Below are 24,984 nucleotides of genomic sequence, written 5' to 3'. Positions count from 1 at the left end.
AAAAATTTTTTTTTTTTTTTTTTTGTTACTGAGGATCAAACTCGGGACCTTTTGCTTGCGAGGCAGGCTCGGCACCACTGATCTAAATCCCCGGCCCAAATTAAATTTTGAATTAAATGAATAATCCATATATATACTAAAGGAAGATTCAAAGAAAACTGAATCATTCTCCTTTTCAGACCCTCTAGTTGCTTTTCCCAGAGATAATCACTGTGGTGGTTTTAAAATGTGGCTGAAAACTCTGACACTCTTCCTATCAAGACAGTCATATGCTGTGTGACACGATGTATTCTATGGAAGCATTTGGTTTTTGACTGCTTTGGCCAGTAGAACAGAGCAGAAGTGACTCTATGAAATTCCTGACACTAGGCTATCAAGACCATGCAGCCTCTTCCTTTTCCCATTGGAAGGCTCACTCTTGGAACGCTCACCTCTTACATAAGACATCTGACAGTCCTGAGGCCACCATGCTGTGGGGAAGCAGGAAGTCACATGAAGAGACCACACACAGGGCAGAGGTAGACAACCCCAGCTCGGAATGATTCTTACCAGGTCCAGAACCATCCAGATGGCTGTAGTCCCAGGCATGAGTCACTCCAGCCTTTCAGGTCTTCCCAGCTGAGGTGACACTGGAGCAGAGACCCCTCCAACTTAGTGTGTTCTCCTCCAGTTTCCGGGCTGCAGGACCCATGGCTGTTTCATACCACTTTAGGCAGGTGTTACGCAGCTTGACAGCCTGAACCAACACTAGGACTGCGTCCACATACATAAGAATACACAGGTCTCCTGTCACCTCCCCTCCCCTCACAAAAACAGGAACAGACTGTGCTAGGTAGTCATACTTTACAAGTCACCTGTTTCAAAAATACTTTACTTACAGGCTTGCGAACATCAGGTAGGGTGATCCAGAGAGGAAACACTATGGGTAAGACGATCAGGAATGTGGCCTGCTTGCGGGCGTTGGAAGGCCAGGCCAGGCTGAGGGGTTGGTCGTCGTCCTCCTCAGCTGTATCTGTGACCTGCTGTAGAATGAGAGCACAAACATAACACACAACAGTGAAGACAGTGACACAGGCTAAGCAGAAAGACCACAAGGCAGGACTTGAGAGCTCCAGACTCACCAGGATCTTTCCTGGGACACATAGCTGCTTTCTACTATGCTTTTTAGGGTTATAAGAGATGCTGGTCTGCTACCAAGTGGGAAACTACCCAGCTGTGAGCCCTGAAGAACTTCCTTCTCTGCCCTTGAACACACTTCAGCACACTTCCATCAAATGATTACTCAACATGGGCTATAGCTGCTATTCATGAAACTGTCATGAGAAATCGTATCTGCCGAGCAACAGAGACAAGTCTGTCTGTCTCCTCCTCCCGTGGACTACACTGGGGGTTCAGAATTCCTGGGAGGGAGAGCACTGATGAAACTGAAATCTTATCTTGTTTTGTAGAGCGTCGATTTTAGGCAGCAAATAAAAATCACTGAGGAACAATTCCATAATCTAGAGGCTCTACTCCCTCCCCCTGGACCAGAAATAAAAATAATTTTTTTTTGCATGGGTATGTGTTTTTAATCTGCTTTATCAGCGTGTTGAATTTTACACTATTTTACTTGCAGCCAAAGCTTATTGTGCAAACACACATTCCTCAGTCCTCAGAGAAACAGATGGCTAATGCTGAGCACAACACTGACCCTGTGTGGGACCCTGAGCCAGGGTGCAAATTCCCGGTCTGACTCAGCAGCGAGGGTCCTGCCTGACAGCCACAGCGGCCCGCGGCTTCCACAGAGCTGGAAGACACGGAAGGCACTCCAGCCTGGCAGAGTGACGGTCACCCTGTCAGATGGGGCCTGTGAGCCTGCAGCACAGCTCTGTGGACACCATCCATCACTCCCCTCCCTGCTTATTTACAAGTGAAAGCACAGCAGCAGGACAGAGCACCAGATCTCAAAATAGCAACAGGAACTTTTCTACCAAGGCTTCCTTTTGAGACCATGGAAATATCCAGCCCAGGCTTCAAGAAGCTCCTGTCCCCTGCTGCTGTTGCTTCCAGCATCACTCACAATGACCCCCAGCAACTGTGTCCTCAAGTGGGTGGCAGGAGGGGAGGCTGAGGCCAGATGGTCCAGGTCCCCCCTGGAGGCCAATGCTTTGTGGGGCCTGGATTCACAGCCGGGCTGTATCTGCAAACCTGACAGGCCGACAGAGGGTCTGCAGTGCTCACACCTCACCCACACTTTGCCTCTCTCCAGAAGATGAGTGAAGATTAAACACAGTACGGTTAGGAAAGCGCCCAGAGCCATGTTAGAAAAGACGGGTCATGAGGGGTTCTCCCGGTTGGGTGTGAGTGTCCTTGGTGGTAAGAGCTGATAAACAGCAAATGTGAGGCGATGAAGAGGATCAGCTGCACCAGCAGAATTGCGGGGTGGCACAGAGTATTTTGTCCCCAGGGCCTCACGTGGCCCTGCCCCGTGCTGGTACAATGCATGTGCTTGTCCCTCACGGTTCCTTCCTCCAGCTCCAGGGCTCCCGCCCAGCGGAGGTACAGGTGTGTGCGGGCTCTGGTCCCTGTGCCAAGCATCTCTACCTCCTTGGAGGAGAAGCAACAGAGAAAATTGTTCATTCCCCCTGGGCTTGCTTGCCTCCCAAGGTGCCGGCGGACATGAGAATAATCTGTGTCATGGGCCAATTCAGGTTAAGGCGACGGGCGCATCCTAACTGTTCCAATGCAGACAGGACACTGTATCTGACTCCAGTGAATCACACCCCACTGCCACAAATGAGCCAAGACCAGGCAGAAGAGAGCCGAGGAGCTGCAGCACTCCCAATAAGCACCCCTCTCACAAACAGTGCTTTTATCCAGCAGACTCCACTTCCCTGAAGCCCCACAAGCTCATCTGATGAGTCATCAGGCTCCGTCCCTTTACTGGGCAGCCGCTGTCTCTCTGCTCTGTCCCCTCTGCCATTCATAGTTTAGCAACTTTTCTGTAAACTCTTAAGCTAACCTTTTTTGAGAGGAAAAAACCCCCAAAGCAACTCTTTGACTCATATCATTTTAATGGCACTAGCAGATGGTGACATTTCATCAATATCCCTCTGCTTATAATCTACGGATTAGTTCCTTTCTCCATCTGCCAAAGTCACCAGGCAGGCAGTGCCACTAGCAAATAGCAGAAAATAATTGTCTGTTTCGATGCATAAGCTCTAAACACTTCACTGTCCAGTACAAACAATTAGCTGTATTGTGAGGCTTCCAAAAGTTGAATTTGAGGCGGCTGCTTCAAGGGCAGAAAAGGACTCAGAGAAGAGCCATGTCCTATGCTATGCAAGCAATCTCTTGTGGGGGTACTTCTCTGTGGGGAGGTACAGGATCCTGGAATCCTGGGGTGGACTTAAGAGGCCGTCAGCATGCTCCAGGAAAATCCCTCTGTCATCTTGCCAAGTCAAATCTTATTCCCGCTCAAGGGGCAACAGTTTGCAAGCTGGTTAGAGAAGCAAAAGTAAAAGCAACTCAACTCTTCCAAGTAGAGGGCCCACTTTGCCTTTGCCCAGGCTGGGGACGCCAATGTGTTTAGCAGTTCAACACCAGGGAAGAGGCTACTGAGGTTTCCAGTTTTTCCCAGAGTTGTGGCCTGCTGGCTTTGACTTTGCCAGCCTTACCTCCTGCAGCTTTGGAAGAGTATCTACAGAGCAAAATAAAGCAAACTACAGTGGGCTGCCTACAGCTGAGACACAAAAATAATTCCAGTGACCTTGAGAGGGCTTAAAGTGGTTTGCTGACTGTTGGGTCCCTGCAGAAGCCCTGGAATTATGCAAACCAGAGCCAGGCACAGCTGCTGTAGGGCCTCGTAGTCTCTGGTATGGAGAATCAGATGAAAATCATGTTTCTAGATTTCCACGTGGTGGGTGGTGTGCTGGTTGTCAAACCTTGCAGTATGGTGGGAGGAACAGGTGGCAGGGAATCAGGAATCCTGCTTCTGCCAAGGCTGTGCTTTCTTGGCCAGTCACATCATCACTCATAGTCTTTACTGAGCACCTTTAGGTGCAAAGCCATCTGCTAAATTCTGGGACTCTCTCGCAACGGGGTCTTGCAATTAAAATAGGAAACAACTGATGACTAAAGAACTCACTACTGATCCACTTATAGGGATGCTGGCAGATTATGTGGAGATACATTTCTAATTATTTTCCAATATCTATTTCTTTTTTTAAGGAAGAAAGATTTATTTTGGCTCATAGATTGTAGAGGTTTCAGTGTACAGTCTGCTGGCTCCAAGGAAGGGTGGCAGGGCAGAGAGGGCATCTCAGGAGAAACAGTCTATGGTGTGGCAGGAAGAAGGCAGCAGCAGCAGAGGCTCTCTAGTATCTATTTCTGCCTATATGAACCGAATCGATCTGTCTCCTTCAAATTCATATGTTGAAACCCTAATCCCCAGCCCTCCAGATTGTGACTATATTTGGAGATAGTGTCATAAAGGGGTAAATTGAAGTGAGGCCATTAGGGTGGGTCCTACTCAGTCTGGCTGTGTCCTTATAAGAAGTGGAGATTAGGACACACAGAGAAGCCAGGGGTCCCAGGGGCACAGAGAAAGGCCACGAAGATTAGGTCACAGCAAGGAGACAACCAGCTACAAAACAAGAGGAATGTCATCAGAGGAAACTAGGCTGGACAACACCTTGGACTTTTAGCCTCTAGAATGCTAGAAGATAAATTTGTGTTCTGAAGCCACCATATCTATGGTATTTTGTAATGATGGTTGAGCAAACATATACCGCCCTTCTGTTTAATAAACAATCTCCATTTTTACCTACTTCTGGAAGAAACACTATTTTTCAGCCTTCCCTGTGGCAAGATGTGGCCTCATGGCTAGAGTCTTGCCAGAGGGGTGTCATCAGAGGTATCCAAGAGGTATCCATAACTTCCTTGATGCATCTTTAAAGGGTGAGGGGTGTACTTGGACACATTTTGGCTGGTGAACAAGCAACTATCTTGGATCATGAGGTACAGAAACAATACATAAGGAACTGAGTTCCTGACACCCATCAAGAAGAAGTCTTCCCATATGGACTTCCTATACCAACTTGAGAATTCTACTTCTTCAGCTGCTATTACTTTGGTTTTGGTTGCTCACCTTGGAGACTTTAGCTGATCGAGTATTCTTTTTATGAGGACTCAGGAGAAATCTCATATCTCAGCACTAGCAAAAGCCATGTTTCCTTTGAGAAATATTAGAATAATAGCATTCTGGGAGGCTGAGGCAGGAGGACTGAGAGTATGAGGCCAGTCTGGGCAATTTAGTGACTTAGTTTCAAAGTAAAAAATACAAAAAGAGCTTGGATGTAGCTCATTGTGAAGGCCCAAGCTCAAACTCTAGTACCTCAAAACAAAACAAATCTGGAAAAACAAACAAAAAAACCAAAAACAAGTCTGAGACACAGTGAATCAGGTTCTATTCCATTTTTGCTTTGTTTCCTGGGGATTTCAGAGCAAGTCTGTAAACACCCACGAAGACAGAAGAGAACGGTTCCAGGCAGCAGACAGCATCTCCAGGGAGTCTCTGGGCTGCACAACTTGTTTTACTCTTGTTTGACAACAGCAGTGCAAATGGAGGGCCCCAGCCTGTCCCCGATGGCCCAGCACCCAGGGCTCTTACTCAGTTTTTCTGCATGCATCTTATTCTCTGACCTCCTCTCCACTGTGGACGGCTCATCCCAGAAGAAGCAACTCATTCTCCAGTGGAGCCCTGAGCTGCCCTCACCAGTCCAGGTTGCCTCTGAAGCCAGAAATCTATTTGAGGTTGGAAGCAACTCAGTTTCTCATTTTTGTCTGTGAGATCCTGGGGTAAGCCCACTTCTCCTAATGCACTCTCTCCTGTCAGAATGAAAATGAAAACTTGGGCGGTGTCAGAGCAGCTCTGAAAGCTCAGCTGTGTGGCTGGTTGTGAGGCTACACTACTGGTCTGCAGGGAGTGGCCTCCAAGGGCTGCCTGGATCTGCTTTTGCTCAGCTTGCCTGGGTTTTAGTTCGGGCGGTCAGGGTGGCTCTTACTTCTGTCTCACTTCAGAACTTAAGGGTGCTGGCTTTTCTTACCTGGGAGCTTGGCAGTGTGTCTTGATTCTGGGTAAAAATAAATGCCAGCTCTTAAATATCTACATAAAAGTACAATTCATTTACCCTAAAACATTGGTGCGCCTCACTGCCTCTAGTCAAGGCAGTGGAACCACTGAGCCAAATCCCTGGACCATGGAAAGCTTTTAATGTGGGGCATGTGCTAACTTGTTATTGGACACAACCTGTGGACACCAATAGGTCACAAAAGACAAGCTGCAACTGCAGACCTCTGCAGCCATTTAGAATTGGAGCTTTGGCCTCCACGGGAAGGAGCTCCAGAATCTCAGAGTTGGAAGGGCCCAGCTCACTGATGCCAGGCTCCCACCTGATGAAGCGATCTGCTAAAAGAAGGTCAGAAAGGAGGTCACAGCGCCAGGCCAGGCTTTGGTGACTGAGTCCCGGTTCAGGATCTTATCTCACCCCACCCTGCCTCCCTCCCTCAGTCCTAAGCAGATAGGTGTGGATGTGCTTCGTGCCCATCATGCCAGGCTTCCCAGCTTTGTGTCATAAGTTATCGTCGTACTGTTCAAAAAGCGAGTTATAGCAAACACTTGGCATTTAACTGATATCCTCTCTCTTGATTTTCTTGAGCCCAAACCAATTTTTGGAGGTTTGATGGCAACATTTCTTTAGAAAGTTGATGAGAAACATCAGCACCTTGCATTCTTCCCCTTTCCTCAGAGTCACAGAACATCACAGCTGCACTGATGGGACGGACACACAGGGCAGATGTGTGGTGTGCAGGGGGAGCTACTGTGATGTCTCTCCAAAGTGCACATTTAAAAGTGAGATGCAGGTGCCAACTGAGGCACAGGAGAATATCAAGTTCTTTAAAAGGGTAAGAAGAGGGCTGGAGATTTAGCTCAGGGTAAAGAAGCCTTGTTCTTTCGCATCTGTGCCCAAGAACAAAGTACAGGCATGACTTGGTGGCTGCGGCAGGAGGCGGCAGCCAAGCATGCCAGCAGCCCAGAGGAGGGCTAGGGTTGCCATGTGCCTCCTTGTTTGACGTCACCCTGCATTCCCAAGGCCGGATGAGCCTGCGGCGGCTGCTTCTACTGTGGAAATCTAGGGGGCACTGCGGAAGATGGACGAGGCCCTTCTCAGGAATAAACTCTCCTGAAGCTAACGTTAGCAAGAGCTGGAATGGGAGATGGGTTACTTCCAGACTCCAACACTGAACGCTCGAAGGCCAGCGAAGTCCCCTGGGAAGAAGGAGCTCCACTAAACGGAACCATCTTTAGAGGCAGGGCCCTCTCCTCTCCTCCTCCCTCCTCTTTGACGAAGGTGGAAGGTTTCATTTCCCCAGTTAGGTTTCCGTGGGAACTGGTGAAAAGGTGTGTGTGCCTGCTCCAGGAGAGTGTGGGGATCTGTCAGTGCACAACAGTGCCTTGTCTGGCGAAGGGACAGCAGGAGATGGGATTAACCGCGCCGAACTCGTCCCGTGGTTTCTTATTAAATAGGAAGTCGGGCACAAGGCTGTTTTAAATATGAATTCTGTTCCAAAATGTTCTTTTACAACACTGTTATAGTGATAGAATTAACAGATAATCCATGAAAAGAACTTACAACAGTGTTTTTCATGTATCTGGTAAATGCTTATAAAATGTTGGTTATTATTTTTAAGAATATTCAGGAAATAATTTCTTCAAAGACATCTAGGAAAAAGAAGTTTGACTAGGTAAATTACAATGACAGTATAAGCATTAAAATTCTAAAACTCAGTCATATAATATGAATTGGGAAATTGCAGTGATTTTGCTGTCTACTAATCAAATACTTATTGAATATCTGTTTAATATAGTGATACTGGCTAATTTCTTCTTCTCTTAGGTAATATGAATAAATAGAAGGTCTTTGTAAAATAGATGAAAGGGAAAATCCCATAGCCCTAGAGAGAAAATCCTATTCTATTCCAGTAGGAAAGCTTTAAATCAGCTTTCTGCCAGAAGCTAAGCTTTAGCAGATGGTTAAGGCTCACAATATTTTGACACCTTGATTCTGTGTTTTGTTCAGGGCTAAAAACAATAGCTCAGTCACACCTTAAAAACGGTGAAAGGCTCTGAAATCAACAACTGTTGGGCACAGAAAAGGTGCTTCCCAAGAAACACTTCACTGAACACCCTCATTTTGTAAGCCGCAGTAGTCCCAGGCTTTTGTGCAGGGGAGATGCCCATAAAATCCCACCTATGAGTACCAGTGAGCTTTCCCATCCCCAGTTTCCCTAAAGGTACTGCCCAATTAGTAGGATCAACACACTAATGGCCTTTGTTACATCAGCAGGTCACAGAAATAAGAACATTACGGTTGAAATTGGATCACGGAAAAGATTGATCCATAAAAATATTAATGAATGTGTTGTGGATCATTTTTGTCTCACAGATTCAAACATCTGAACTTAAATTTTCTAAGTAATACATGGAAAATGAACTCCAGGGACCCTGAAACAGTAGTTTTCAATTTGCCAAACAAAGTGTGCTGTCAGTCACTTCCAAAGCAAACCAAGTTTTTGTGTAGTTCTGCTAAGGGGCTATAAATCTAAGGATAAACTTTCTTTGCCTAACCTCTGAAAAAGCAATGCAAACAGGAGAGTCTTGAAGAAAAAAATTATTAGATCAGATGATGGAAACCCCGCCCCATCCAGTGAGTGAATTTGGAGATGGGGTCTCTATGGAAGTAATTAAGGTTAAATGAGGTCATAAAGGTGGGGCCCTGATCCCAGAGGATTAGTTTCCTCTAAGAAGAGGTGCCAGAAAGCTCATCCACACTCTTGCTGATTCCCTAGCCGCCTTCCTTTGCCCCGGCTGCACATGCTCTGAGAAAGGTCATGAGAAGACATAGTGAGTGAGAAGGTGGTTATTTGTAGCCAGGAAGAGAGCCTTGTTCAGAGACTGAATCTGCTACAACTTGATTTTAAATTTCTAAGCTTTAGGGCCAGGGATTTAGCTCAGTGTTGCCACTGCCGCCTGTCTTACAAGCACAAGGACCTGAGTTCGATCCCTGGTACCAAAAAAAAAAGAATGTTAAGTCATCCATTCCAAAGCATTTTGTTATGGGAGGGCCAGTGTACTAATACGATCATGTGGATCTCTCTCTCTCTCCTCCCCTGCCCCCATCCTGGAGATTGAGCCCAGACAGCTGTCTTCTTATTTTTTATTTTCATACAGGATCTTGCTAAGCTGCGAAATTGCCCAGGCTCAGCCCAAATTCATGATCCTCCTGCCTCAGCCTCCAGGGTAGGGGGATTACAGGTGTGTACAGGCTGATATTTAGTTTTTTGAGATTTTTTTGTGGCTTTGAAAAAAAAATCATTATGCTTACTTAGTACAGTGTAATTTATTTTAAATTTTTAAATTTTTAATTTTTGGGGAACTGGAGCTTGGTCTTGGAACTTTGCATTTGCAAGGCAGGTGGCAGAACCACTGAGCTAAATTCCCGGCCCCAGTGTAATTTATTTTTAATTGCCTGTATTTTAACTCATTTTTTTGAGTCTTAGTACAATCTATTTTTGTTCTCTTAGTTTCTCGGTGTGTTTGCATTCATTTTCTACTATCAACATCTTTTCTTCTCTGCTTTCTGTTTTATCCTCTGTGTTCCTATCTCTTATCCACAAAATAATATCCTCTGCTTTGGAAGGAGCGTCTTCAGAGACATTTGTCTTGCCTTCTGTGTGGACCTCCTGAACCAACAGAGCTAGCATTTCAGTAGAAAACAGATTTTTAAAAAAAGTGATACATCTTGCCTGTCTCATGGTTTGAAATAATTCACCCCTTCCTATATGGTTTGCTGTAAACATAGAAAAGATGCTTGCATCAAGCATTTAGTGCACTGAATACAAAACGAGGTTTCAAAGAGCAATGACAACTTGAAAACAACTTAATCTTGTGCAAGACTCTGAACTGAAATCAAGGTTTCAAAATCTTTCGCTGGGAGTGATGAAGCTGTCTGGACTCAAGCTTTCCAAGAAGCCCAGCAGCTGTTTTCTAATGATGCAGACAGCACTGGGAGAGACTGGTGGAAAGCAATTGCTTTCCTTCACTTTCTATTTTGCCCAAATGATTCTGAGGTGCAGCCTGTGGACAAGGTGGGTTTCTTTCTGAATTGTTATTGTAAACTGGGTTCTGTATAGTTTTCATGGGCTTTGTACATCCTCTTGATGTAATTCATAAAAAATTTGTCAACATAAAAACTAATTAGAGCGTTAAAAAATCATTTTCATCATTTATCAACTTGACTTTAATTAGTCAAAGCACTAGTGATATTGTTAGAATTTTTCCAGGACGGTAATGGAGCCTCCTGCTCTTCGTTAGCAGTGAGCCCTTAATCTGTCTTATATGAATGATGACTACACTCTCTCAACTCCTCAGAGAGCACAAATGACAAATGGTGTCATTAATGGCCATATTCTCTGTGCATACAGTGTATAATTTTTTGTCAATATTCAGATTTAGGTAGAAATTCAAGAATCATTTAAAAATAAGTAAAAAGGCCTTTGAATACATCTTAAGCATTGGTAAATTGTCCAGGTCATCAGATTAAAAAATAGGGATCCTTAATTTTTCCTTAAAAATGCATATATATAAACTGACAGGAGAAAACATTTTCCCCCCTAGTGCTGAGACTTACATGCTAAGGCCTAGTCAGGACAACAGAATTCCTGCTTGCTTCCTAGTTTAGGCTGGGTTTTCATGGACAGTGACGGGCTTCTGTTCCAAGACAATCACAGTTCTCAGATGGCTTGGGCCCTGACGGAGAATCTCCTGAAGCCCCGTCTCTCACTGCTGGGCCCCCCTCAGCACTGGCCTTGTGACCCAGGAGTGTCAGAGTCGGAGACCTACAGCCCATTCTCATGCTTCCATTTCTTGGGTGTCAGACCCTCGTGTTACGCTCCACTCATGTTCTAAGAGATTGAATCATCTCAATTAATGGGAGGGGAAATGCAGCCCTAGGCTCTTCCTGAACTTTCCCAAAAGTGAACCTGGTGTTATATTTCATCGTCTAAAAAAGCTACTTTCTCACCAAGTAACCAGAGGGTTTGGGGGTCCCAAATACTGTGTTAAACCTCACCTGAAAACACTGTAAGGGCAAAATTTCAGAAGGAAAGACAAAATATGGATTCCAGGTACCACTCTCAGAAAATCCTGGAAATCCCTATCAGACCCAACAGTCTTTTATTATGAAGACTTTCAAAAGAGCCCTAGGATCACAGTAGTAACCTTAAACAATGACAATCTATACTAAGCTACAGACCTTGATAATGGTGCCTTTTTCCCAGAACTACCTTCAGATCTCAATAGTAGGGTTTTGTTTTAAAAAAGCACTTAATTCTTCTTTAAAGAGAAATTCAAAATCATAGTCACTTCCATCATCTTTTCTCCACTTATCTTTTACTTAGTTACATAACACTTAGCCATTTTTATCAGCACGAGCTCTCCTGAAAGCAAGTCTCTGAGAATCGAGTGAATTTAGGGGAAGACAACACTAGGGAGAAAGAAAGAAGTCAAGAGCTGAGTCCCAAAAGGAAAAGAAGACCTTAATGTGATAAAGTAATATCTGAATTATAAAGTGAGGAAATAAGAACAAGTCTACATTTTGTACATACTCTGCTTCTCCTCATCCACCTGTCACCCATCCATCCAGAAAAGCAATTTTCTCAGAGAAATCCATTTGCCGGAAAGTACACGTATCTGACAGGACCTTGTGCTTGCCAGGCAGGTGTGGTGCCACTGAGCTATATCCCTAGCCCTTTTAAGAGTCAGAAAAGACTCAACCAAAGCAGGGACAATTCCCTAGCAACAGAGAGAAATCTCTGAGGTGAAATGAAACAACATATAAAAAGCCATTTTGCGATGCATGAAAATATAGGACAGAATTTTAAAAAGTTAGATCTTCAGGTTGCAGAATGCAAGAATATTGCAAGGGACCTTTTCTTCCACCTCCAGCTGGGAGCAGAATCTAGGGGCTCTCATTGCTGTAGCAGCCACAGCACAGGTGGGCAAGTGCCATCACCTGGTTGTTGTCTGGACTGGCAAAGTTAGGATGTAAGAACATGGTGGATTCTGGGTGGGGGAGAATGTTTTGTTGAGAAGTCTTTCAAACCTACTTAAGTTCTCCCCACTGAAAGTTTGGGAAGGTCAGTATATTCTCAGCGGCAGCTCAAAATCCATAGCCACAGAAGAGTACACGGAATCACGTCTCTGCTTCTATCAGCAACAGTGATTTAACAGTTTGGGAGAAAAGAATTAGCACTAAGCAGTTTACAAAGTCAAGTTACTTCTTGTGTCCACAGAATATATAAACGAAGCAGAACCCTTTTGCTTGGGGCTTGCTCCTCCATGAGAGCATTAAAAGGCCCCTCTCTGCCAGTGTAAAGTCTGTACTGGAGACACCTCGGGATGAGGTGTCAGTATGAGATTAGTTTCCTTGTAAATAGGGTTTTCAAAAGAGCAGGTTAATTAGGGAGACAGGCTGAACCTTAGGAGAATACCGGCAGTGAGAGTTTCCATGAATAACGTCAGGATGCACACCTCACTCAGAGTGCAGCTTGATGAAAACACAACTCAGAAAGCAAGCAAGCTCACAAAACAAAAAGGCACTGACTCTTTCTGTGAAACTGCTTCAGGTGACCTGCAGCACCCCATCATTTTTAGACATTCTGGAGCCACAGACCTAGTGTACCCATCACCCAATTTTTCCAGCCTAGAAACCTCAGGATCAGCCACAGCTTCCTCTTCGTGCTCATCTCCTAGGACCAGTTCATTAGCACGGCTTTTCCACACCGGCACAAGCACAGCTCTCAAACCCACCCACCGCCACAGGCCCTGACGCCTTGTCATCTGGGCTGCTTCACAGCCACTGAAGAGAGATTTTTATTAAGTTCTCCTACGCTCACGAGTGTCCAGAACACTTCCAGGAGCAACGGATCCTCCCGGCAATGCTGCAAGGCTGGTGTGTTACTGTGCACACCTGTTTTGCAGAGAGGGCGGAGCACAGAGATGCCGGTCACACAGCTGGCGAGCAGAGCTGGGGTCTGAGCTCATGTCGGTCCCCAAGTCAGCTCCAGGGACTCCAGAACTGCTTCTGTTTTAATTTAAAAACCCATTATTATTTCGATCATTGTTAATTTTTTTGAATACATGACACAGTTACCTGGCTCCAGATCCATAGCCACAGCAGAGTACACTGAAGACTCTCACCAAAGCGCCCATAGCCAGGCCCTGTTCTGAAGAGTTCCACAAGACCAGATTCTTTGGTAGCGTTCCAAGCAAATACAGGTTATTCCCTTCCGATTTCATCTTCAGCGTATAAACACAGTATGCTGTACTTCCCTATAGTATAAGTCAAATTTGGCGTGTTGCCTTTTTCACTTAGCAACATGTACTGAAGATCATTCCAGATCAGTACACAGAAACATCCTTGTTCTTTCCCTTTCAAGACCACAGATGGTCTATATTAGGGACGGACAGTTTTTTCCTGTAAAGGGCCAGACAGTAAATATTTCCAGCTTTGAGGTCCATGTGGTCTCTGTCACATATGTTGCTATTGCTTCTTTTTAAAAAATGTAAAATTCATTCTCATCTCACAGGTCTTACAGAAACAGTCTGCAGGCCAGCCCAGGCCCACGGAGCAGTGTCTCAGCGGACTCCTGGCTCCAGCCTTTTCTCTTCTGATCTTTCTTGACCACTATCAGAGAGCCATCTTCCTGTTAAACACGGCACCGTGCCACGCTCTTCCTGTCCTGCCCAGCCCGTGACCAGGGATGAGGGCAGAGGGGAGCTGTCCCTCTCAGTCCCGCATCTCTGTGGTGTCCCTGGCCGTCTCTGCCATCAACTCCCCACCTAGGAGCTGCGCCTCCCTGGGCCCATGCCCTGCACCATTGCAGGACTGAAGTGTCAGTCACGGGTGGGCCTGGCCGCTCAGGAGGAAGTGGTGCTCTGTCCTGTGTCGGTGCCAGCACCGTGTCCACCCTGTCTTTGTGCCCCTCCACTGTGCCCAGAGCTCCTCCAGCCAGCCCGGTCCACTCCTGAGTCCGCCCCTGCCTGGGCCTCTCCCTGCATCCTTCCGCCGCTCCCTGTGGCCATGGCTGGATGTATGCTGGGTCTGCACTGTCTTGGCCTGCAAGACCATGGGCATCGCTGTGCTCCCTGTGCTCCCTGTGCTGTCTTCCCGACACAGACGAACGACGGATGTTTTCTGAGCAGAGGAACAACTGGGGAATGGGAGCCAAGTCACCTTTCCTGGTGGACCTCCCCTCACTCCTCAGCTTATATTCTCTCCAGTTTGGTCATCTTTCCCACCAATCTTTAAACAAGATTCTCCTTCTTAGGCTTTGCACCTTTGCACATGTTGACATTTCAGTTATTTCTTTCTTCTCTGAGTGACAGACTCCTACTCATCCATCAGCACCCAGATGTCACCTCTCCTGTGGAGTGAGTTTTGCTGTCTTTCCTAGCTCAGATCCATTTCTTCCTTGAGCGGCTCCCAGAGCGCTTTGTATAGGCCTCCATGCTCATCCTAGGTCCCAACTTTGACTGGTTGATTTATTCTTAGCCCACATACCAAATGTTATGCATAGATTCCAAGCTTTTCCATTTTACCTACAATAAGCTCCTTCACGGAAGGGACGCCGTGAGTGGGGTTTAAATGGCAAGTACATATAAGTAACATCTTGCTCCGTACTACGTGGTCTGCCTATTATCTCATTTAACTTCCAGAACAATACCAAGAAGCAAGTTCTAGTATGAGGTTGGGAACCTCGTCCAGTGCCTCTGGAACTCCCTGCAGGTCTGGGCTGGCTCTGGGAGGGCTGAGAGCGTTGGTCCAGTGTACAAATCTGCCCCGTCTTTCTACCCCAGCCCTGGGGATGGCTTCTCTGGAAGAGGGTCAGTGGCCCTCGCTCCTGTGGGGCACACGGGATGTGGCAGGCTGTGCGCACCGTGACTGCGTCAGTCTGGGCAGCCGGATGTCCCGGCGCTTCCACTTCCAGTGCCGCTCATCATGTGGGCCTGGCCACTCTTGCCACTTTCTCTGCTCCCGGTGCACGCAGGCACCCGGGCTGGCAGTGGTGCGAGGGGCTTTTTATCCCCTCCTCTACAGGAGGATTCTCCCCACCTGGGAGTATGAGGGCAGAGGCAGTGGGCAGCGAGCGCCCTTCCCCTAGGAAGGCAGACAATTTCCTGGTACAGAGGTGAGCAGGGGTCCGGGGCCGCAGCCACACTGCTCCTGTGAGCACCACGTAACTCACCGGGAAAATGCCGGTGCTCCCCCATGCATTGACTGCAGGGGAGCCCCATGGAACTCACTCTCCAGCCCTCCAGACCAGCCTGCTCCAAACCGCTATTTTAACATGGCCCACAGCCTCTCATGCCCTGGGAATTTTTAAGCACCTTTAAATTTGAGAATCCCTGAGTCTGCGAAGCCTGATTCACTGCACGAGGTGCGACCCAAAATCTAACAAGCATCGCCGTGGTCTGCACACTCTGGAAGCAACCACGGTTTGGAGGCGGTGTCACAAGGTGAGCAGCCTGGGCACTCCGTTTAGTCACTCCTGGGATCAAATCGCAGCTCTGCCGCCGCGAGCCAGGTAATACCACTCCACTGCTCCACCTCACCGAGCTCCGCCTGCACCACTACAGGTGGAGATCCCAGTGCACAGCTTCAGTTGTGAGGTAGGGAGGTGGCAATGCACAGGAGAGCCAGTGCCAATCTGTGGCACACAGCTGATGTTTTTTCAGTGGCATGGGTGTCACACCTCCCAGGTAGAGCAGTGGCTTGGGTGAGAGAGTTCATTTCTACCACAGCTAGAGAAGGCCGGGGCTCGCCTAGGTGTGATGGCCGTGCTTTCTGTCAATCAGGACCTTAAGGGTGCAGAGAATTAGATGGCAGCAGCTGTCAAACTTTATCATACCTTGAGAATCACCTGGGATCTAATTAAAATGCTAATATCTGGGGCTGCTTCCCAGGGATCTGTTATCGGGTCTGGGATGTGGCTCAGAGCCTGTACTTTCAGCCCCGGGGATCAGGACACACACACCCTCCTATTTCACTGTGGAAGCAATGGCTCAGAGAACATGCTAGTCATCCAGGAAATGTGGATCTTGCCACATGCCGGGTCATGGTTTGATCCTGGGAAACACAACAAAGCAGCAGACTCTGCTTGGCATCCGTGCGGCTGGGGCCCATGGGTATGGGCTTCGCACTGCTGTCCTAGGGCATGAGCTTGGGCAGTAGCCTGAAGAGCCTCGGGAAAATGCCATACCTGGGTGTCTGCTGCCTCAATGCTGTGGGAGAGATTTCCATTCTGTACAGGTTCTGAAGCCTCGCTGGACGGTGTCATTTCAACTTCTGTGCTCGTGCTGTTTGGGAGTTCAATTTTTTCTGTGACATAAACACACACACAAGGAAAACAAGTAGAATCAGTAGGGGTGAAGGGACAGGCTGGACTTTTCCCCTTTCCCCACGGCACCCAGCACACTGCGTCCACTCCATGCCCAGCAGCGCTCTGGCTTCTGCTCTGCTGTGTGTCACCGAGTGCCCATGGGCTCCATGGTGGCCTTTCTCTGTTCCGGGTAAACTGAGCACTCGAGAAACCAGAGCCAGACCCGACCGGCACCCTGCTGCTGCTACCTGGCCCACACCCCTGCTACTGCCGGACCTTCTGGGGTTCCCCTGGGAAAGGACACTGGACAGGGAAAATGGTCCCAGGTTTTACTGCTGCTACAAGGCCATCCTCTTTGGCAAGGCCCTCCCTTCCTTCCTGTGTTGAGACCCTTATCTGTGAAATGAGTGGGTCCGACTGGTTGAGTGCCAGAGCCCATTGCTTTTAGCTCTAGTTCTCTCCAGCTTTGTGAGTAGAGACTTGGCCATCAGGAAGGCAGGCTTGGCAACCGGGCCCTCCCTGAGATGCCTGGAGAAGGCTGCTCAGCACACCGAACACCTGTGTGCTCATTACAGGCCAGGCAAGAGGGAAAGCGCAAGGAACACAATTGGCGTCACCATGACCGAGAGCGAGAGCCACCCAGACTGAAGGCCATTAAGCTCAGGACAGAGGGCTGAGCTGAGAAGCGACTCGCGGGCCACGACTGAGGACTTGGTGGGGACACAGGCGTGGAAGGGGCCGTGTTCACACTCTCGCTCTATACAGTGCGCTCTGTGGTCCTTAGCAAGTGACTTAACCGCTCCAGGATCCAGTTTCCTAACCTAGGAAACTGAGGTGGTGCTGAATACTACAATGAGCACAGGTGTGACGCTACCTATAGTGACACTCGCCATGGCAGGGCTGGATGGCACTTCTGTAAGGGCCAAGAGGATGTGCAGAAAGCACTGAGCACAGTGCCGGGTGCAAAGAAAGCAAGGAAGGGACAGCTATGGGAATTCCCATCACAGACCCTGCCTTCTGCTAGGAGACTTTGTTTTCTGGGCTAAGAAAGCTCCTGCAGCAGATCAGGGCTCAGCTACCACAGGGATCAGCTGGGATGTCAGCAGGAGGAAATAACAGGTTTGCATCGGAACCTCACGCCCACTGTGTTGGGCCAGGCCTTGGACGCAGGCCAGAGTGCAGTGAGCCAGCCACTGCTGACCTGTGTCACACGGGGCCAGGATCAGGCTATTTTCCTAGCAACTTCAGAAGAACTAAACATCTCTGTTTATTCTATTATTTCAGAAAATAGTTGGAGAGTTACACAGAAATTGTGTTTGAAGTGGCCAAACACTGGAAATCAGGGAAATGCTAATATTTATGTATTTAGTTGTAACGTAGAGAGACATAAATTGATTAAAATATGGGAAGCCACAGAAACTTAACTGGACTTTGTCTATATTTTTAACAGCGACAGTGAAATATATGCACTGTTTTGCTGCATGTGGCAATGACAATTTATCTTGGTACGTTTGATTCAGTTAAACTGAAAAACATTGATTTGGGGAATATGAATACAATCTCAGGATCAGCCTGCCAGGCTTGATCCTAGCAACATAGGATACCAGGTCCCAAAGGGAGTCAAGACACCCAAGGGCAGACAGGAGCAGGAAGAAACCACCGACTGGACATAATACCTGACCTGCACATGCACAGCTTAGCTTATGAAGCACTTTTACGTATCCCTGGAGGTCCCACCACCAAAGAAAACATGGAAATAAGTCTTGATTGCACTTTGAAAGGCTTTGATTTTAGATACATATTATCTTCTAGTTACAAAGTCACTCACAGACCCAGCAACATTGGAAAGCTTGTTGGAGTTATGTATCTTACTTTCTCATAGAAGATTCAATCCAAGCCAGAGGTTCCCAGTCACTAGGAGGAGGACTGGGAAGAACCCAAGCATCCAAGCTTTGAAGCTACTTCCCTCCACACAAGAAATAAGCAAGTGGAAGAGAAAAAACAGCTTGTGTAACTGAACCTAACTATCCCAAGCAAAACTTATCCTAGGCAACAGAAGTTGTGGAATAGGTTTATCTTTTCATAATGAACAAGCCAAATATGCTCATTCTAAAAAATATGTCCAAGTTCATGGAAGCATAAAGAAGCAGACAAAAAATGTAATCCATAATCCCAATTCAAACAACCATTGATAACAGTTTAGCTGTCCAGTTTTTCTTTTCACATGCAATTGAAACTTGACTGTTTCTTGTCCATAAGTTTCCCTAAGATGGAAATGAGGATAACAGAGAGGGAAAGACTCTTCTACGGGGCATCATGTTTTTTTTGAGTGCAATACTGTTGAATTTTGTCTGTGGATAATTTTAGTTACTTGGGCAATAGCTGCATTTATAGCACAGATCCAGATTAGGTTAAATTTAGTTTGAATTTAGAATTAGAGAGCTATATTATAGTTATAGACAGGAGAGCAGGAACATCATGTTCTGAGTTAAAATAAAATGCTGAATGTCACAATCTGGTCACACAGGATCTCTGGAAAAGTCAGCCAAAGAGACCTGGCCTGATGCTGCTGAATTCTCAAGGAGGAAGAGGCAGCCTCAACACAAAGGGACTCTGCCACCTCAGTCACTTGAGCGGTCCATAATTTAGGGGGTGTCAAAGGTGTAAGAGACAAGAATTACAAGAAGGGGGATTCTGTGTGTGTTCCTCTGTGTAGAACCCCGAAGCGAAGTCCTGCCTGCTCCCAAATGGTGAGGCCTGGTTAGGACTTGGTCAGAATCACGTCGCTGTCCTTGGGCTTCTCCTGCAGTTACTGTGTCATACTGAGTCCGCTCCTGTCCCGACCCCCTTGGGAAAGAGGGACTCACTTCCTGATGAGCAGGGTTCCGAGCAGGGGTGCCCACACTGGCTCTGCCTCCTGTTCCAGCCCCTCCTCCCCTGTTCGGGACGGGGTCTCTGTACTCACCGACGTGATTGGCTGCCCCGTTCTGCTGCTCATTCTCATCCACTTGGCATTTCTTAGCGATCTTGTGGAGAATTGAAGCCTTTTCTCTGAACCTCCCTGAAGCAAGAGAAAGTTGCAGGGAGGAGACACAGTGAGGAGAAAGAGGCAGGAAAGGTCTGGGGCCAATGGGAGGCACTCGCAAAGTGGGCACGTGGATTCCTCAGCTGTGCCTCTCTATAGCCAAGCCGCGCCCATGCCATTCCATCCAGCCCAAATGCCCTGCCACCTGCGTGGAAGAATTTTCTTACCTTTGTGGATTCTTTAGCCCATTTCTCCATTTGAAAACCTCAAGATGCTGGACTATAGGTAAAAGATGGGACTTGGACCTCTTCCCTCTCCTCCCAGTTGCTCACAAAATAGGTGACAGCGTCAAGCTCACTAAACTCCACCCTCTACTGCTGTGTTCCTCAACAGTCCGAACAGAGAGCTGCTCCGGAGGCATAGCCATTTGTCTGGAGTTAATGCTCATCCCAGATCAGCCTTTGGCAGTGAGCTGGGAAGGAAAGCCAAGCCCAGGGTCCTTTGATTTGACTTTGTTTTTCAAGCATTTGTCATAATTAACATTGCAGTTGCTAACCGAGTCAAGGACAGCTGTCAGAGCTTTCTAGATGAGCTGAGTCAGCTGCAATTAAAGCATCAAGGAGGCAACTGATTTCACCTGGAGATTTAGGGCAAAGAATGATCAAGAGAGCACAGCAGGTCATGCTGGTGAGGAGACATTCTGGGAAAGGTGCTGGAAAAACACCATCCTCAAGGTAATCACTTCAAACAGCTGTGCCACAAGTACAGGGCACCTTTTCCTCTTCATTAGTGGTGTAAGCGATGGGCAAAGACATGCAGCAAACACAGGAAACAGGCATGCAAAGATGCAGGGAGCAGGGACACAGCACATTTCTCTTTCTTTTTTAATCTTCCATTTTCTGCCTTGGAAACATTCAAGATGCCAAAGATTCTCATTTTAAACTGACTGATTCTTGCCTAGATTCAGATATGAAGGGCTCGAAATACCCCAACCCCTACAATTTTCCCACTGGGCAGTTTTGGTAGGCTGTGTCCCCTTGCAGCATATTAACAAGGGAATCTCATTCTGCTTTTCCAGTTAGAACAAAATTAAACCAAACCAATCCAAACCAAACCAAATGGAATCAAGCCGACTCAAACTAAAATGTTTCTCTGGGAGATCCTCCTGCTGGGGTGGGACAGGGCAAGTCAGCACCCACCGCCCTGCCTTCCTCACGGATGTGGGTTATAGGTGTGGTCACAGTGGTGACTCATGTAGCTGACTGGGAGGACACGGCCTGTCCAGTGGTGACGGAGACATAGCATGGGTCCTCTCTGCTCAGAGCTTCATCAGCCACAAACAGGGAACCCTGCCACACAACGGCAGCCTCCAGGACAGAACATTCAGTCTAGGCAGTGAGCGTCCGCTCAGGCCGTGTTCTCAAGGGGAAGGGATTACTCCGAGAGAAGGAGGTCAGGACACAGCTTGGGCTGCCCAGGGGATGTGAAAGAAGGCTGAGGAGACGGGCACAGTGCCCTCCTTGAGGACTGCTGAAGGCCAGCATGAGGTTCACTGTCCTGGAAGGTGCTCCAAGTGTGGTTACTTTTACTTAATCTCTGGGTAAACTACTGTAGTAAAAGGAGAAAGGAAAGAATAACCAGGCACTAGAAAAAGGAGGGGGTAAAAAGGAGCAAAGAAGGAAAGAAAAACGAGACGAAGAACACAGGGAGGAGGCAGGGGACAGTGCAAGCTGCCCCTCCAGCTGCCCGGTCCGGTCTTTCCTGAGGACCAAAATTAGTAAGAAGAGTGATACTTGGTACAGTGGAGCCCTGTGCCACAGGAAGGGCTACTGTGGAAGAGAACGTTACGAAGTCCCTAATTATGTGCTTTTCAGCCCAGGAGAGGATAAAGGAGGTCATGAAAATGTATTGGAGACGCAGCTTCTCCAAGCAAAATCATTCTACTGTGGTGTCAGGCTTACTCTTTGAACTCACATCATTCTGCAGCTTTATGAATTAAAGATGATCAATATTTGCTATTTTAAAATTATATATGAAATAATAATAAAGCAGGAAAGGATTCCAAAGAGGAAACAAGCCTGTGGAAATGAAACCTGAAATAACCCAACCCAAATGTCCCATAGTCATGAAACATGGCTGAGAAAATATTTGCTAGAAACCACCTAAGCATGTACTGCTTGTGGTTACAAGAATCTTTTCAGAGCTTAGATGTGTGCCCGAGATAAATGATTTAAAAAGGGACCCCAAAATATGCAAAGATACGGTCACCCCTCTCACAGGAAGCACCTTTAGTACAGAGTGGGCCACAAATCAGGCTGGCTTACCAAGCATCTACGAGGACCCGATTCTGGAATTGGGGTTTTGTAGGCCCTCAAACACTGCACCCAGCAGGGAGGATTTACTGGACGCGCGCTCCTACTTTTCTCAGCAGCACTGCGGGTTCTGCATGCTACTGTCGGGTCGTGTGGGGTATAGTCCCAGGGCAGCAGGCGAGGCAGCTGTCTTCTCTAGAGACTTCCTGAACTTTGATTCACCCTCTCCTCCTGACTTTTTTGTTCCCACTAAAATGATCTGCCACCATTTTGCATGCTAAGTGCTAACAACGGTGGCCTGGGGCCTAAAAGGAATCCTTGCTGGAAGACTGCTTTCTAGAAAGCCAGAGGCTGCAGGCCCCCCTACCGAGCTCCGCACACTCCAGGCTCTTCCAGGCTGATGGGCGGAGCCTCATTCCTCATTGGGGTCAGGGACACTGCTGGGGCTGGAACAGGGCCTCGTGAGGCTCCGGGGAAGGAGCATGGCAGAAGCCGGTACAGAACCCCTGGCCTCCAAAATGACCCCCGCGCCTTGGGGTAGGAAGACACGCTGCTTCAGGACTAAGCACCTACTGGGAGAACACCAAGTGGGATGCGAGGGGCAGTGACTGATTCAGCACAGGCAGACCTGAGCTCCAGCAGAGTTCACGGGCCCTGCCAGGTGATTTCTGATAATTCTGAGCTTCGGGTTTTTCGTCTCTTCCATGGGGATTCCAATGGCATACCGGCTCACTAGTCACATGCAGGGCTTTGTGAGAAAATGTGTGTGAGGCCTGTCACAGTGTGTGGCACCGGGGGAGCTCTGTAAACAAAAGGCAAAGGAGAAACATCCAAGGAGACCTCAGGGTAAAGGCGCTGTGGCCTTTGGGTTGCTATCTTCCAACTTCGGGCACACAGGGAGGGCTGCAGAAGATGCTACACCCAGACGCAGGAACTGAAGCATCAAAGACCTTGCGTTTCAGGGAATGCTCCAAACATGAGCTCCAAATTTTAGGCACAAATTCCATGTTGCCCTAAGGGGAGGCACAGAAGGATGGATCTAATAACGGTGTAGTTTTGTGCTTGGTGCTAAAGAATCAAGGTATTTTTGGACGCTTTACAAGGTGAGCAAAGGAGTGATTTTTAACATGTATTAAAGCATCCTTAAAAAACATACTCTGATGTGGTGTAAGCCTTTAAGGTGTTGTATTTTTATATAGCTACAGATACTTGTATACTGAAGAGATCTCAGAAATAGCAAACTGCTCAAATCGTGAGGCACCTACGTCAAAACCTAGTACATAATTTTAATATAGTTTAACTTGTTCTGAAATTTGCAAAAGAGTGCCAGCTGAGTGTCCTCAGAAGAGTGTGTTGAGGAGGTGGTAAGGAAAAGATCAAAGCATAGAGGCCTAACTCGAGTAAGAATGAATTTAGAAAAAACAACCACAATCACAGTATTTGACTAAATCACTCTGAGACAAAACAGAAGCCTCAGGTGGTTCTGCAGAGCAGCCCTTGGAGGGTCTGTCCACCCCAAGGTGATGAATTTGGCTTTTGGTCTGCTGTTAATAAACTCAAGCAGCCCCTTGGAAATTGCTTCACATCTTTCCACCCAGCCTCTAATAGGCAGATTACAAAAGGAAACTTTCACGATCAGATTACACTGTGTGCCACAAAATATTCTGAGAATTGGCAACACAGAATGGGAGACAGATGGAAAGGGAGCAACCACACACAAACCTGGGTGAACAGACCATGGCTGGGAAGAAAAAAGAAAGGAGAAAAAAAAAAAAAAGACAAGGGAAAACTTGAAAATAAGTCTGAAAATCGATTTTTGTGTTTTCCACCCTTCCTTTCCTGTCCCTTTCTTTGAAGTTTGAGGCTTAGAGATAGCTTCAAAAACAAGAGTACCTGAACTTTCCTGTCCTTCATTCCTCACTCTCTCCCCTGAGGGCACCAACCCACACCAGGCAGCCCAGGTGTCACTACCCTCACGAGGCTTTAGACAGAGCGATGGGCCCCGGGGTCACCCTGGCCGCTTTCCTCTCACACGCCACAGGATGGGTCAGCAAACCTGTTGTCTCTTTCAGAATATTCCAGAATCTTCCTGCTTCTCCCTCAGCAGCTGCCTCACCAGCATCAAGACTCACAAGAACAGTCCAGCTGGTGCGTCCCCCAGGCTGGTCTCTGCACCCTCAGAGATCAGGAAACCAGATCTGCGACTCCCTTGGCCTTGTGAAATCCTGCAGTGGCTCTCCAGCCAAAGTCAAGGTCCTCACGATGGCCTCCAAGATTCTACATAGCGAAGGCCAGCTCACTGCCTCGAGTCTGTCTTCCATCCTCCTCAGGGCTCGCTCTGCTCCAGCCAGACAGCCTCTTCACTGTTTCTTGAACACTGTGCTCCATCCCACCTGAGCTATGGCACTGGCTGGACCACTGACCTGCAGTGTCCTTCCTTTAAAAATGCTCGGGGTCACTGTTTCACTTCCTTCATATACTTGTCCAAATGTCATCCTTTGAGGTTTCTTTGGGCAGCCTCTTTCTCTAGCATTTATCATCCCAGCTTATCTTCTCTATCGTAGTCAGCACCATCTAATTTGCTGTATCATTATTACTACTGGTTATTTGTTGTTTCCCACTGGCAGACAAGCTCCACAAGGGTAGGGATTATAGTTTTGCTTATGCAGTGTTCTCAGCCCCTGAGAGGCCCAGTGGAGCCATGTGTCCATGTGTCTAGGCAAGCAATTGAGGTAATAATTCCTTGTTGCACAATGACCCAAAGTAAATCCTTGCAGCACCTCCATAGCACCATGGGGTGACCAATGAAACCCTAGGAATTGTCTAGAGGTAAACAGGAGACAGTGGGATGCTCCAGGAGTTTATACTCCAGAAGTGAAAGGCAGAGGGGTGCATCAGCTGTCCCGCTTTTGCACATTCCCAAAGCAAAGTTGGAGGGCACAGAAAGGAGTTCCTGCTATAAAAGATAAGGTTTGATGACTACTGTAAAGGGCAGGGGAGAGAGAGCTGGGCCTCAGCTCCTCTATTAGGCTGCTTCTCTCATCAGGGCCTAACATGAAGGGTTTTCTATGGATACCCACACCCTCCTTCCCCTGTAGGAAATCCGTTGTTCTCAGGGCACTGTGTAGCCTGCTGCCCACACACCTGCACTCCCCACCAGAGGGC

At 47.5% G+C, this 24,984-nt stretch overlaps 1 protein-coding gene across 6 annotated transcripts in view; it reads right to left on the bottom strand.

The window, feature by feature from the left end:
• Positions 1 to 24,984, bottom strand: part of Slc24a2 (solute carrier family 24 member 2) — a 212,585-nt gene that overhangs the window by 17,234 nt on the left and 170,367 nt on the right. For all 6 annotated transcript variants that reach the window (XM_010630906.3, XM_033757744.1, XM_010630905.3 and 3 more), the window contains 3 exons: positions 19,448 to 19,543; positions 16,363 to 16,481; positions 879 to 1,022 (listed from right to left, as the gene is read on the bottom strand). In XM_010630906.3, the coding sequence (XP_010629208.1) occupies positions 879 to 1,022; positions 16,363 to 16,481; positions 19,448 to 19,543 (359 nt within the window). The remainder of the gene's footprint in view (positions 1 to 878; positions 1,023 to 16,362; positions 16,482 to 19,447; positions 19,544 to 24,984) is intronic.

Source organism: Fukomys damarensis, unplaced genomic scaffold, assembly GCF_012274545.1.
Source record: "Fukomys damarensis isolate Sample0158 unplaced genomic scaffold, DMR_v1.0_HiC HiC_scaffold_31, whole genome shotgun sequence".
In the NCBI taxonomy this organism is placed as follows: Eukaryota; Metazoa; Chordata; class Mammalia; order Rodentia; family Bathyergidae; genus Fukomys; species Fukomys damarensis.
Note: the sequence above shows the minus strand (reverse complement) of the source record. Positions and strands in the feature narration are given on the sequence as shown.